This window comes from Hyperolius riggenbachi, chromosome 4 (genome assembly GCF_040937935.1).
Source record: "Hyperolius riggenbachi isolate aHypRig1 chromosome 4, aHypRig1.pri, whole genome shotgun sequence".
Classification (NCBI taxonomy): Eukaryota; Metazoa; Chordata; class Amphibia; order Anura; family Hyperoliidae; genus Hyperolius; species Hyperolius riggenbachi.
The window spans coordinates 297691771-297707942 of NC_090649.1; the positions used below are offsets into that span (position 1 = coordinate 297691771).

Sequence of the window (16172 nt, forward strand, 5' to 3'; positions counted from 1 at the left end):
TTGCTTCTAAATACGGTGTAGGAATTTATTGTCATGTTAAGAGTGCTAGACAAGAATTCGTCAGGACCATCTCTTAGTGAGACAACATAGGCCAGGTGCATAGACTACAAATATAAAAATGAACAGCCTCTTAGTGCCTCAGTGGGAGCAGAGAAGGAGGAGTAAATTTTGAAACTAACTTTAGACTGAAATCTTAGTTGGAGTGTCTGGCACACAGCTGCACTCAGAGAGGACTAGGAAGGCAAGAAGAGGAGAGGCGTCTCCTCATTCTCTTCCCTTCCACAAAATGCTGCACATCAACCTTGAGATTATGGCACAGAGAACGCTACTGAAAGTTTTCCTTGCTTTGATACTTAGTGGATGCGTCCAGGCTCAGCAGAGAGGTAAAGTTTCATGTGGCGTGTCCTGTCTGTGTGTGCATGCAGAGTACAATAGTACAGTACTGTCCTAAGAGTGCTGCTGCGCTCCCAGATATCAAGTCCAACATATTTCTGTGGCAGCTGAAAACCAGCAGTGATCAAATGTGTCCTGGGTATTCCATATCATCTATCTCCTCCTATTATGTGAGCATCAAGATTAAATGATTTAACAGTTTCCAGACTGTCTGAAATGAATTAAGGACTACAGTTTAGGAATATTTTGCTTTAGGAAAAAGTAAATATTTTTCTGTGTTTTTTTTATTTCACATCTTTTAGAAAACAGTAACTTTATATCTGACTTGTGAGTTATGTTTAAAGTCATTACAACTCATGCTATATTTTGCTAATAGGAAATGCGCTAGCGGTTAAGTTCATTCCAAGTTCACATTGTATCTTAGAAAAATGCATAGATATGGTAACGCTTTTCTGCAAAGTCCCAACAAAAAATTAATTGCCATCTGTTGTCAGGAACGGAGCTGTTCTTCACACTTCTGTATGGCTGAAAGTTCAAGCACAAATGTGTGAATGGGGCCTTATAGTTCTTGTTGTTTATAAGAATAATAGCACTAAACTCAACGCCAGGTAAACTTACAGTGCCAGCAATTGCATCTGATAAAACAGAATAACATGGTTGATATGTGCAGCTAGTATACATGCCATAGTCTGTCACCAGAAATCATCCTGTGCAGTAGCTCTGAGATTGAGACTGGGAGCATCATGCTGCCTATGCATACTGAGCTGATTTATAAAGGAGAGGCCACTGTGATCATTGTGCTGCCGACTTGCACAGGTGTCAGCATGTCTGTACCTGTCTATTGAGATCAATCTAAATTAAAGGACTGGCTGAACAGATTAAAGTATACCTGTTGGGAACAAAGTGCGAAGCAGGTGGTCTTGGCGCACGGCACTCAGTGCTGAGCGCCCAAACTGTGCACTGCTATTGTGCTAGTGCAATAGTGCACACCCAGCTCAAGGGTAATTCAGGGATCTGGCAATTGCTGGACACCAAATTACTTTTCCCTCTGAGTTGCTACAACTCAGAGGGGGAACAGCATTTAACGCCGCCAGGAATTTTAGCAGCAGCAGGGTGAGCTGTATTCGGCTCACCCTGCGCTCAACTCACTGGCAGTGTACCAATATGTACGCAAAAACTACCCGAAGGAAACACTCACCTTAACAGAGGGAAGCCTCTGGACAATCAAGAAGCTTCCCCCTGTCCTACTTGGACTGGCCTGTTCCAACCGGAAAACCACCTACAAGCCCATGTGACGGCTCATGCACGTGCAGTAGAAAGGAAGCCCAAGCAGCTCCGTGCCACAGCACATGCGCAAATCACCTGTGCACAGGAACATGGAAGCTATCGGACTCAGCTTTTTCAGCCAAAGACCAAAAGGGTCTGTGCTACTGTGCTGGGGCAGTGTGGCCAACTGGCTACACTTTGGGGATATCAGTGCTGGAACAGTGAGGTCAAGGGAGAGAGGGGGAAGCCTCTGGAGGATTCCTTCTACCAAGGTAAGTATCTAACTTTTTCTTTTGAAACCTCACATCTGGGCTAGGACCACACTTGTCCTTGTGGAAAACGCATTAATTTTTCCGCACATAATTTTTTGCACACGCTGTGCGTTTAAACTGTAGCAGATGATTTTCAATGGAGAAACACATGCAATGTGCAATATTTTGAAACAAAAGGTGTGTTTTATTCAAAATCACATTAGTATTAAGCTGCAATTTTGCATGTGGAAAACAGCATGCGATTCTGATAAGTGTGGCCCCAGCCTAAATCTTTTTTTTTCAGGTTACTCATTACACAATTGTGTCTTGAAGTCATTTGTAAAAGCTGAACTGAAGGCAAATAACTAAACGCACAGGCTACATGAGGTATTTGTGAAATATATTACTTAGCTAAACATTTGTATCCTCTCCAGGCAGTCTTGTGTTTTAGCTAGTTCCAGACATTCACCATTCTAACATGGCCAGGGGCATAACAATAGACCATTCAAGGGATGCAGCTGCAGGGGGCCCAAAAGCCACAGGGGGCCTGTCCTGAGAGACTGACAGCTAAGGGTACAGAGAGAAAAAACGTTCTGCTCTCTGCACAATTGTTCTAATGACTGCATCTGCTTAACCACGGTTTAGGAATGACACAAATTTTTTGCAGACAAAGATTTGTAGACAGCCCCTATTCAATGTGCAGAAGGATCTTGTGTACAGTGCTGTTCTACCCTTATCCTTTCTATGCCTCCCCATGTGCTGAGTCCTCTAGTGATGATCGAGGAGTCTGGGCTCAGAGAGAAAAAGCTTTTTATTCTCTGCAGCATAATTGTTCTAATGACCGCATCTGCTCAGCCACTGATAACGAATCATACAAAGTTTTGAAGACAAAGATTTGTAGAGAGTCCCTATTCAGTGTGCAGCAGGCTCTTCTGTACAGTGCCTAGCCCCCAACCTCTCTACCCCTCCCCAAGTGCTCTGTACTGTAGTCATGCTGGAGAAGTCAGCAGAGCCAGTTCTGCTAGATCAGAGATGGACTGTCGGTTTTCTGTATGAGTTTTCTGCACACTATGGCTATCATTCATAAAGCATTTCCACATGCGGAAATGCTTAAAACAGCTGACTTTACCGAGCACTTAGCAAAGTCAGCATTCATAAAGGCTCTTTCTGCATGAAAAAATGACACTACCGAGCAGAGTGATAAATCACCGCCTTGTGCGGTGATTATCGGAACAAATGTAGCAAAATGTTAATTCATAAAGATCACCGCAAGCGGTGTGAGGTCGGGAAGTACCGCTCCCTCTGATGTGGTGATACCAATGTAAGTGAATGGAGACACACAGACCTCCAGGCAGCTGCAGCAGAGCGGAACACGGAGAAATGTATCAACTCGGCAGCTTCCGTGTCTCTGCAAGCCTACCGCCTGCCTACTGCCAGCCTAGTTCGGGGAATCTCCGCACTGCTACCGCACATGGATACATTTCTATGAATGCCCACCCAGAAGTCTAAAATACCGGCAGCGGTGTTTTCCCGCATTGATTCCCCTTACCGACAGCTCCTTTATGAATGATAGCCTATATGTGTCTGTATGTGTGAAGACATGCACGGTTTATCACAGAAGCTAATGTAATTAATGGAAAAAATGCGTGCAGTGCTTCACTGCTGTCAGTTTTTGTCTGCATGGGTAAAACACATTGAAGTGCGCACTAGGCAATTAAATAAAATTGGTTCTCAGTTTACCTGAGCAGCAAACTGGGGGGGGGGGGAGGGGGGGAGAGGGGGGGGGGCGTATGGCGGGAGGGGACCCCATCCAAAGTTTTGCATGGAAGGCCCATTAATTTCTAGTTACACCTCTGAAAATGACCTATCTCTGGAACACTCTTGCAAATACAGGTTAGGATGTGGTGACTGGGATGTACAGGAATGCAGTTCTCACCTTGAGGAAGGTCATGCTATAAGACTGACTGCACTGTGCAGCTCTTTCCCTCCCCAGTCTGAGATGCTTTGCAGAAGAATTGCAGGGGTACAGAATTGGATCATTATTATGACTGTTGGTAAAAACAATTTTGCATGCTTTTTGATGAGATTGTGACTGGGTGAAGGCTTGTCTTGTATGATACCATGGAGTCTAGATTTTTGGTCTGGAGTGTGCTGTATTTTGTACTCTGTATAATGGAAGCTAATGTTCTCCTAACATATGAATTACATGTCATTAGTAAAATGACTATTATTTTCTTTGTTTGGATTTTTTTTTCTTTTACTGGTAAAAAGATGAAATAATTTTAGTGAGTACTGAATAAATACATATTATTTGACCAGAAAATGTGCTGGGAACATTTTTTTTATCAGGATTGTACAGAACTTATAGATTTACTTTATAATAGGCATGCAGTGAATGTATACATCTCATTTAGGGCTCATGCACTTGTGTGGTGTCTAATCTAGTGTACTCACGTGTTCTGCTGTCTGTAAAGACATTGAAAATGGCATAGGCTAGATTCACATTGGTCAGTTGCACAATATAATACTGGACATAGACTTTAATACAAAGCCTGCATGCAGCGAGTTAGAATAAGGGAATCAGCTACAATGCAGTACTGTAATCAGGCCCATAGAACTGTATGGGCAGTGAGCTGGCATGCACAATTATTCTGCAACATAACTGAGCACTGCAAACTAGGACATAATGTGCCTTTTAATATTCACACAAAGTTGTAATTATAAATCATGGGGACCCATTGTAAAATGTTAATGGGACCCCATGGCAGGCACATTTAAGCAATGGGGTAAAGAGGCGCCCACGGCATGATAACACTGTTAAAAACAGCTAAAATGAAACAAGGTGTGAGGTGGCTTACAGCAATGAAGACAAATTTGTATAACAACAAACTTTCATGTGCTCTGACAACGCATTTGGTGGGTCTATGCCCACTTCCTCAGGCTGAATACCTTACCAAAGTATTGTCAGCTAAAGCAAAAGCGCTTTTGTTTTTGCTTTGGCTTACACTACTTTGGCACTGTATTTGACTTGAGGAAGTGGGCATAGACCCATGAAACGCGTTGTCAGTACACATTAAAGAGGAACTCCAGTAAAATTAATGTAATAAAAAAAGTGCTTCATTTTTACAATAATTATGTATAAATGATTTAGTCAGTGTTTGCTCATTGTAAAATCTTTCCTCTCCCTGATTTACATTCTGACATTTAATACATTGTGACATTTTTACTGTGGGCAGGTTATGTAGCTGCTGCTAGCTGTTTTGGCTGTTAGAGCTATTTCCTGTCTGTGAACCTTGTTACATTGTAACAAAGTGCCAAAAGTACCCCGGTCCCAGAGCTTCTTGTGGGAGGGGTTTCAGCACAAAATCAGTCATACAGCGCCCCCTGATGGTCTGTTTGTGAAAAGCAATATATTTCTCATGTAAAAGGGGGTATCAGCTACTGATTGGGATAAAGTTCAATTCTAGGTTGAAGTTTCTTTTTAAAGTTCATTGTCGTTATATGACTGTCTTCATTGAGATAAGCCACCTCACACCTTATTTCATTTTAGCTGTTTTTAACACAGTTTTATTACACCTCTTACCTCAATTGTGTTGCCCACACTCCTCTTGTAGAGGTGTACTAGTTGGTCAGGTGCTTTTGGACCGCCCCCAATACCATCTAGTATTTTTGCATCAAGAGAGCGACCGCATCCATCTTATCTGGACATCCGAGTGGAGTTAGATTTGTGCATCTCCACCTGTCTACAGCGGTCAATAGGCTGTCCGTACCATATTACACATCACCACCATGTATTCATTATTGTGATGTACTGCATCATTGGGGCTCCCATTGTCTCTGTGATCTCCACACTGCACTGCTGATTGCTTTAAGGAGCAAGTGCCTTGTATTTAGACATACCTCCCAACTTTTCAGCTAAGAATGAGGGACACTTTAAGACACACCCCTAATCATGCCCCTGCCCCGCCTCCAGTCACTGATACCAGAAAGAATTCAGAAGCAAAAGACAACGTTTTTCAATTCAGACCACACTGGCCCTCTCACTGTTAGTTCTCTTTCAGTTTAACACTTGAAAATAAGAAATATATCAATGTAAATTATATAAATAATGTTTAGAGTCTATTAAAACATCTTTCAGCAGAAACAGGGGCTAACCCAGAATTTTCAAGGTGGGGGATTAATGAAAGGTCTCTCTTAGCCATGCACAATACAGTATAATAATATGGTAGGACATTGTAACGATTGGTGTCAGCACGTAGAGAGAATCTGATTATTGGCGATCTGCAGAATCACCAAGAATGCAGATATATATCCAATTATTGATGATCTGCAGTATCACCGATAATCCGATATATTGCTAACCTCTGGGCACCAGCAAAAGAACACAATTAAGACAGTAGTACAATTCACAGAAGTGTGGAAATATCCACCACACAGCAATTCCTCAGAGGTGTGGTTACCTCTGAATGGGAACCCCGTGCGTGAGATCCTCTAACCAGGCAGAGTGAGGAATCTCAACCCCTAGCAGCAATCGTCTGCTTGGGACATGCGTCTCGGAGAGGCAAGCCTCAGAGATAACCCTCCAGTGGGAGACGTTCCACTGAAGGGAGAAAGGTCAGACAGGCAGGGGTTCAGCAACAGAGATGACGGCAGCAGTACAGGAACGGAAGGCAGAAGAGTAATCGGAAATCAGGCAGAGTTCGGCAACAAGAAACAGAGAGGCAAAGGCACAATAACGTAGAGCAAGAGAGTAGTCAAGGATAGCCAAAGTCAAAACACAGATACAATATCAAAATACAATCCTAACTAAGGTGTGAAATCCTTAGTATCAACACCAGGGCACTGAGCTAAGGTCTGAGCGCTAACACAAGTGTATTCACAACAGCAGACGAGGAGCAACTGACAGAGAGCTCCTTTTATGCTGGGGAACGCTCTAGCAGCGTCCCCCAGCCGCCCAGCCAATCCCCAGCAGTGCTGGAGTCAGCTGACCAGCCTGGTCAGCTGACTCCTCTTCGGGCACAATAAAGTTCCTGTCTCCTCGCGCGTTACCCGGAGACACTGAGCCGGCGAGAGGGTGGGGAAGCTACTGGGCATCAAGCGTGCGGCGATGTCCGTCGGACTTACGGACTCCGGCACCTACCCGATTGCCCCCGCCGGCGGCAAAGCGGAATCTCCCTGGGATGCGGAGTCCGCCACCACGTGTGTTCCGGCGGCGGCTCCGTCATCCCTTACAGACATCATGCTGGATAAATAATTACAGGTGATACAGACTGCCCAAATTATTTTCACAGACTAATATCTTTATGGATGATTCACAACAGTTACAGTTACAATGTGACATTCACATTGCGGCCGGGGTGTGGTCTAATGGCAGACAGCATCCAAACGCACTGTGTTACCGCAAAACGGGCATTTTAACAGTGAAGCCTACGTTTCATTGACTGTATGCTTCACTGTATGCAGTGCGGTGTGACTTTTTCATTACATTGCGGTCCTGTTTTTTACAGAGAATGTAACACCCACTGTGAACCGAGCTTTCCACTCTTTAAGAAGTATCTGCCTTGGAGTATGCACCAATCAGCCAATCAATGTATTGACAGATGCTTTTTAATCTTGAGTTCTGCTTTAATATTTTCAACAACACTGTACTGCATGCAGTAGTTCCACCTTAATAGTGCAACAGTAATATATTCTATATAAAATAAAAATACCGAAATCAAATGCAGGATACATTTTGGAACTTTTAGACGGCGTGCATCTTTGCAAAAGTAAAGAGGAAATATTTCATGCTTGCTAGCTGGTCATGTTTTCACATTAACGGTTCTGTCTAAAAGAGAACAACGACCTGTGGGAGATATTTAAGGCACTTTGCAAAGCATTGAATGCCATTATATTCCCAGTTTAGACTGCAGTGGTTTTATAATACTAATGTTCTCACACAGTTGTTATGTGGTTTCCTTGCTGTAGGCATTCCTGTCTTTTGATTGTATTCCCATCTACATAATAATAAGATATGTGTTTTGTCCTGTGACTTAAAAGTAGGAGACATGGAAATGCAGCAAGGGCAAATGTAGAATTTGTTAGGTGGAGATGATAAAAGTAGACTCTAATTTGTCACACACATTACGTTATTTTAACTACATTTTTTTCCTCTTAAAGCAGAAGGTATTTACAAATATTCAGTTTCATGCAAACAAGAGGGTTCTCCTATAATACCTCATTTCAGATTAGTGAGTGAATTTGACAATCATACCTTTATGTTCCTGAAAAGTCAGACATATACCAGAATTACTGATGTGCAGCAGAGCAGGATCATCCACAAGGAAACCTAGGTGACTGCCTGGGGCCTAGTGGACATCAAGGGGTCCAGCTGCCACCTTCTCTGGCCACTCTCCCACCTCAACTTACCAAAAAGACTATTAGGTTGATTCATTACCTGTAACACAGGCAAACAGCTTGAGTAAACTACTGTTACCCACGCTAATAAATCAGCGCAACTTTCTGACATTTCCTTGCACGCTATACATGCTAGTGGCAGCATAAAGTGCGTTACCTAGAAACGGCCGACGCCTCCACTTGATACAGAGATACTTCACTAGTGTGGCTACTACTATGTTAATTAAGCACTACCTCACTATCGTGATTCAAGTTAAGACATTGACTATGTAACGCACACTATGCTGCACACTATGCTGCCACTAGCACGCATAGTGTGCAAGGAGATGTCAGGAAGTTGCGCTGATTTATTAGCGCTAGTAACAGCAGTTTACTTGCGCTGTTTGCCTGTGTTCAAGGTAATGGAGGGAACAAAGGCTAGTAACTTGCCTTTTGCCCCATTTCTTCTTCATCCTTTTCTGATTTGCAGCATGCCTATGACCTATACATTTTACATATGTGTTATTATCCAACTTGAAGACAGCTGTTTCAGGCTATGATAACTTTCATCAGTGGAAGGCATAGGCTAACATATATTTACAGTATGTTAACCTGTCTCATACCTGAGCTATATAGATTGTAAAATTGTAAAAAGTGATGCTGGAGTGGGAGGGTTATGGTAGGTGCCATATTTATCTTCTGTTAAGCGATGCCCCGTTACTTTTTGTAATGCGAATTCTCCATTTCTAATGCTTTAAGTCACAGACCCAGAACAAGGAATCAGCTCAGATGCTCTGACGGCTCTGAATCCAGCTAGATCAACAAGACAGACAGTCAGCTGGCACTGTTACCAAAGAAATAAAAATGGCAGTCTTGATATCCCTCTCACTGCAGGGCCGCTTGGAAACTTGTGCACTGCATAGACCACAGTAGGTGGCAGATAGTGCAAAAGTGCCAGGGCAATGGATATAGCAGCATCAGGGTAAGTTACCATTTGTGAGTGTATAGCTGTAGATCAGTTTGAGGAGTAGATAAGGGTAGGTTTGTGTCAGGCTTAAATAGTGGAAGGAGGAGGGAAGTGTGTGTGTGTGTTGTGTTTGTGTTTGGCTTAGATAGTGATAGGTTAGTGTTAGTAGTGGACAAAGGGAGGGTTAGTGTGAGAGGTTAGTGATATTCTACTATCAGCATTAGCCAGCATCCAATAGTAAAACAATGGTAATATTACAGATATTCTGCTAGCAGGCACTAGCTAGGTGACCAAATTACCTTTATCAGCTTATGCTCAGCCACATCCAGCAGGAACATTTAGGCTGTACTGCACAAAGGAGAAGGTTTACCTCACAGTGCAGGATTCTGGTCAGGCTCCAGAACAGATAGAAATCAGTAACTTTCCAAATTGCAGCTCATAATGAAAATGATATAGGAAGAGCAAGCTTTAGGTTTTAACATTCATTGCTGGCTAGGTTGTCTAATACACTTTACGCACCATGTGCTACATTAAACAGTAACTATGGGTTGCTAATATATAGCTATATATTGCACCAATCATAGTCACTGTACAGAGCATCTTTAGTAACACTAATGAGATGTTTTTGCCAATGCAGTCTAGGATTAGAAATATATAAAAGGATCCCACTAGCTCCATTATGGCCACTTCTGATCTGGACCACTGTCAAATTTTCTGAGCACAACAGTAATCATTGCAGCCACTTTATAAATCACTAAAGAGCTCCCTAATGATGTATGTTAATAGTGTCCTTCATTACCCTGGCAAAAAAAAGGTTGAAATAAAAAATTGTATTACTACAATATATTTAATTTTTGTGCAGGGGTCCGAGCACTCCTCAGATACCGGTACATGTCATTTTGCACTAGTATGTCATCTTGTACAGATTGCTGGGTGATGGGTCATCATGATTCGTGATGCTTGGAAATCATTGGATGGTTTAATTGATGGATATACATGATCACTGGACAATGTAATTAAAGGGAACCCGAGGTGAGTGCGACTTGGAGGCTGCCATATTTATTTCATTGTAAACAATGCCAGTTGCCTGGCAGCCTTTTTGATCTTTTGGCATACGTAGTGTCAGAATCAAAACCCTTGGAACAAATATATGGCTAATCCAGTAAAACCTGAGTCAGCTCAGTCAGAGTACCTGATCTGCTGCATGCTTGTTCAGGGTCTATGGCTAAAATTATAATAGACACAGGATAAGGACAGCCAGGCAACTGGTATTGTTTAAAAGGAAATACATATGGCAGGCTCACCTCAATAGTGGATTTATTGTGGATTTATTGTCAACATATATCTTAAATACAGATGTGTTGGGGTTTTTATTTTTTCCTTATTATTAAAATACGTTTGTTGTAACCAAGTTTTTTTTTATTTTTTTATTTATTATTTCTTTATTTTTGCACATATTATACACATAATTTTGTGGATGCAAGCATTACAGAACCTTAGTCAAGGTTAACAGATGTCATGAAAGGTTAGGGTTAAGATAAGGTGACAGTGAAGGCCAGTGTTGTGGCAAGGATAGAGCTAAAACTTTTGGACAGCACAAATATTTATGAGTGAACTAGAAATCCCAAGTGGAAATCTGAAGTAGTTATTGCAGGCATTTTCTACCGTATATGTAATAATAAATAAATCAGTGGATACATGGGAAAAAATCCAATATGGCACCCCACCCCACCCTCGGACATGTTATTTATCCCTAAACAAAACCTGGGAGGAATTTTTCATAAATTAAGTACAACATTTCAAAACCTTACCTGTACCATATTGGATTATAAAGAGGCCCTGCTCGCATAATATATCAGATTAAAAAGAAGGTAGCTAAAGGGTTTCTGAAACAGCATTTGTGTAATAGTAGTTGCAGTGCCAACTTTCTGTAATGCAATACTGTAATACCAGTATGCATTTATTACAACATTTCACAATGTTGGTGATGTGCATGGCTGCTATTTTACTAATGCTTGGACTCACCCACCCAATACTAGACATTTAGATTTCTTTCACACAACCTGCATTGTGGCGCATGTAATAATAATATAATTGGCTCCATCAAACGATTACCATCCATTGCCACTTATACATTGGTGCATTTGCAGTGCAGTACAACTAATTTAATCGGAATAACATGCAGCATGCTGGGTCTTATTCAATTCACTTTTTGGATCCGGTCACATTCATCCGTTCAGACGGATTGGTTGGGCACGATCTGCTGAAGGGACCTCGAGCTTCCTGCTTCAACTAATTTTCTGGACCGATGAGTCCAGTGGAACGAAAACGGAAGCTGAAGCACTGCTTTGGGACCAATGAAAAAATGTAAGGTTTCTTCACACTAGTGAAGAAATGAACCGTTCTGAGGGGCAAAATCCACTTTGTGGTTGGAGGTCTGGGTGGGATGTGGGGAAAGGGAATGGAAGCAGTGGAACAGAAAGAGTGGCAACAGAGTGAAAATGGATCTGATCGACTGGTGATCAAATCCGTTTTCACGGATCGGTATGCCACTGTAACGCAAGTGTGAACCGGGCCTAACTCTCAGACTGCCACATCCATATGCCACAGACGTCTAAAAGCTTTTACAATACAAAACTACTTCCACCCACAGCAGATGTCTATAGGCATTTTTTTGTCCTCATATTCCTTAGCCACGGACATCTAAAAGGCATTTAATACAAAATTTTATCTCAATGCCAACGTTCTACTTTACTAGAAATATGCAATAATTTGAAGTTGATGCAGAAATATGCAAATGATTTCACTGCAAGATTTGACTGGTCCATTTTACAATAGATTTTCATAATAATTAGTATAAATCTGTATTATAATAATTAGCTGAACCTCCTTGCCCCCGTCTAATGCCGGTTGGTGGATGCAAGGTGGCTCCCACCAGGACCACCTAACGCCGAAAGGCTTCAAGTCCTGGGAGAGGAGATTGCAGGGGACCCGATGCGCACGCATCCACGCTTGAGTGACGGAGCTCAGCTCTGTCAACAGTCTGCCAACAGCGATCGCCGCTAGCAGACTGAAAAAAAAAAGAAACTGCCATTTATTTTCGTTGTACAACACTGCGATCTAATGCAACGCTGTACTGGGGACAGCCCTGTCACTTGGTTGTCCCTTGGAGCAGATTCACTAGCGATCCCCTCTCATAGGCTGATGCAAAAGGATCGCCGTGATTGGTTATCAGGGGGAGGGAGGGAATGGGGGAAAAAATTAAAAAAATACACAATTTTGTTTAAAATAAGAATAAAATTAATTAAAAAAAAACACCAAAGCATGCAGAAGTGGTCAGAGCCCACCAACAGAAATCTCTGTTGGTGGGCAGAAAAGGGGGGGATCCATTTGAGTGCTAAGTTGTAGGGCTCTGCAACAAGCTGTTAAAGCTGCAGTGCACTGAATTGTAAAAAATAGCCAGGTCATAAGAAGTGTATGTGTGTGTGTGTGTGTGTGTGTGTGTGTGGGGAGGGGGGCTTGGAGGGAGGGGGTTGGTGTAAGCCTGTGGTCCTCAAGTCCTTAAGTGGTTAATTCTCAATCCTCTAAAATGTATTTGCACCACAATAACAATCCTACTGACTAATTTAGACTTCGACAAATGTATTTTTGGTCAAGACATTTCATGAACACAATACAAACAGATTGCGCTGGTGTGTAGCTTTTGTGAAAAATAGCTGGCAGTCTAAGGGTTAAAATAACTTTTCAGCACTCTGCTAAAAAGAACCAAAAACTAGGTGAAGAAAAGTACTATCAAAATTATTCTGAATGTTTTTCTTGCTTGCTAATGGTTTAAAAGGCATTTTAGTGATAAGATGTACAAATGAGAAAAAGTTAATTGCATAAGGCCAAGAGTGTGTTACCAGACACCATGCACACCACTGATTGAGATTTAAGCATAAGTCCATGGACTGTATGGGGCCTTTGTGTCCAAATCTAAAATTAACGTGGATTTCTAGGCTTGTTGGGACAAGGAACTATAGGAACTATAGAGTTTCACATCTCCTTTGACACAGTGACAGCTAACAAGAACTCATGTGCACTGATCCAGCACTCTTCCACTGCTGACAGCTTCCTGCTTCCATTCACTGGCATACCTATGGGGAGCAGCAGTGGCGGACACAGCCAGCAGTGGGCCCCTGTGCAAAATTGTAATTGTGGGCCCCCTATGGCCGCGGCAAAATATGGGCGTGGCTACAACCTAATAGTGGATAGAGCCTGCGGCGCGTAGCGCCGTGGCAAAAAATGGGCGTGGCAATGACCGGATGAGGGCGGAGCTAACTGTAACTTAAAGCGAACCCGGGGTGAGGGTTTATTTCCTTTTAAACAATACTAGTTGCCTGGCGGCCCTGCTGATCTATTTGACTGCAGTAATAAACTGAATTACACCAGCAACAAGCATGCAGCTAATCTTCTCAGTTCTGACAATATTGTCAGAAACCCCTGACCTGCTGCATGCTTGTTCAGGGTCTATGGTTGAAAGAATAAGAGGCAGAGGACCAGCACGGCAGCCAGGCAACTGGTATTGCTTAAAAGGAGAGAAATATGTCAGCCTCAATATTATTCTCACCTCAGGTTCCCTTGAAAAGTGCAACGCAAAGACAGTGGGCCCAAGTTTTGGTGACCCTTTCCCCAGAAAATTCACATAATTGTGCAGGTTTTCTCAAGAAAATACACATATATGCCCAGAAAATACGTGCAATCATGTCGGCAGATATGCCCAGAAAATACGTGCAATCATGTCGGCAGATATGCCCAGAAAATACGTGCAATCAAGTCGGCAGATATGCCCAGAAAATACATGCAATCAAGTCGGCAGATATGCCCAGAAAATACGTGCAAACAAGTCGGCAGATATGCCCAGAAAATACGTGCAATCATGTCGGCAGATATGCCCAGAAAATACATGCAATCATGTGGCAGACCTGCCCAGAACATACACCTGCTAATATAAATAAAACAAAAACATTTACTCACCTGCAGCAGCAGACCTCCTGTCCCAGCCTCCATCCGGTGCGCAGCTCCCATGGGTGGGTGGGTGAGTGGGTGGGTGGGTGGGTAGGTAGCCTGGTGGGTGGGTGGGTAACTAGCCCGGTAGGTAGGTAGGTAGCCCGGTGGGTGGGTAGGTAGGTAGCCTGGTGGGTGGGTTGGTAACTAGCCCGGTAGGTAGCCGGGTGGGTGGTTAGGTAGGTAGCCGGGTGGGTGGTTAGGTAGGTAGCCGGGTGGGTGGTTAGGTAGGTAGCCTGGTGGGTGGGTGGGTGGGTAGCCTGGTGGGTGGGTAGGTAGCCTGGTGGGTGGGTTGGTAACTAGCCCGGTAGGTAGCCGGGTGGGTGGTTAGGTAGGTAGCCGGGTGGGTGGTTAGGTAGGTAGCCGGGTGGGTAGGTAGGTAGGAAGCCTGGTGGGTGGGTAGCCGGGTGGGTGGGTAGGCAGGTAGCCGGGTGGGTGGTTAGGTAGGTAGCCGGGTGGGTAGGTAGCCGGGTGGGTAGGTAGGTAGCCGGGTGGGTAGGTAGGAAGCCTGGTGGGTGGGTAGGTAGCCTGGTGGGTGGGTGGGTAGGTAGGTAGCCTGGTGGGTGGGTAGGTAGCCTGGTGGGTGGGTTGGTAACTAGCCCGGTAGTTAGCCGCGTGGGTGGTTAGGTAGGTAGCCGGGTGGGTGGTTAGGTAGGTAGGTAGCCGGGTGGGTGGTTAGGTAGGTAGGTAGCCGGGTGGGTAGGTAGCCGGGTGGGTAGGTAGCCGGGTGGGTGGTTAGGTAGTTGGGTGGGTGGTTAGGTAGGAAGCCTGGTGGGTGGGTAGGTAGCCGGGTGGGTAGGTAGCCGGGTGGGTGGTTAGGTAGTTGGGTGGGTGGTTAGGTAGGAAGCCTGGTGGGTGGGTAGGTAGCCGGGTGGGTAGGTAGGTAGGAAGCCTGGTGGGTGGTTAGGTAGTCGGTGGGTAGGTAGGAAGCCTGGTGGGTGGGTAGGTAGGTAGCCGGGTGGGTAGGTGGTTAGGTAGCCGGGTGGGTAGCTATCCGGGTGGGGGGCCCGACTCCTATCCTCCCTCCCTCCCTTCCTTCCTCACCTCGGGGGGCCCCCTCCCGATATGCGCGGCGGGAGAGCGAGCGGCAAATGCAGGAAGTCTTCAGGGCTCTCCAGGCATCCGCTAGAGGCCCAGCCGCTGAGTCTCCAATATGTCTCCAACTGGAGACATATTGGAGACTAAGCGGCTGGGCCTCTAGCGGATGCCTGGAGAGCCCTGAAGACTTCCTGCATTTGCCGCTCGCTCGCTCTCCCGCCGCGCATATCGGGAGGGGGGCCCCCGAGGTGAGGGAGGGAAGGAGGATAGGAATCGGGGGGCCCCCCGGGAATAAAATAATAAAATAAAAATTAAAAAAAAAAAATACTTAATGGGCCCCTGAAGAAAACGGAACTTCAGGGGCCCTCGTGCGGCGGCACGGCCTGCACGGCCGTATGTCCGCCACTGGGGAGCAGCCCCCGAGATCACGAGAGTGATGAGGGGTGGCAAAGCGGTGGGGCTGGACTTTATTCTTTCTCCTCCTCCACCAGGCCCCCTCCTGTGCCCCCCTTGCACTGCCCACAAACCTACAGATCAGTGCTGCGGCAGTGATAGAGCTTATGTATTCCCGCCACTCCTGCTGAAGCCACTAGGTGTCACTGCCCTTTTAGCTCCCGGTCTTCCTTTCGATTTAAAGCAAGTTGCTTGACATGCAGAGAAATTCAGACCAAGGGGAAGACAGAGATCAGAGAGGACAGTGACACCTAGTGGCTACAGCGAGAATAGGTAAGATCCATCACTGTTGCCATGCTGATCTGTAGGTCTGAGTGGCAAGATCAGGGGTGCACAGAAGGGGTGAGGGGGGCCACGGTAGAAGATGGAAGATGTCAGGGCCT

General features: G+C 44.6%; 1 protein-coding gene across 9 annotated transcripts in view; it reads left to right on the forward strand.

Moving 5' to 3' along the window:
• The first annotated feature begins 241 nt into the window (after positions 1-241).
• The window catches only part of LAMA2 (laminin subunit alpha 2), a 1150433-nt gene continuing 1134502 nt past the window's right edge, over positions 242-16172 (forward strand). For all 9 annotated transcript variants that reach the window (XM_068231524.1, XM_068231529.1, XM_068231525.1 and 6 more), the window contains exon 1: positions 242-383. In XM_068231524.1, the coding sequence (XP_068087625.1) occupies positions 287-383 (97 nt within the window). In that variant the 5' untranslated portion in view covers positions 242-286. The remainder of the gene's footprint in view (positions 384-16172) is intronic.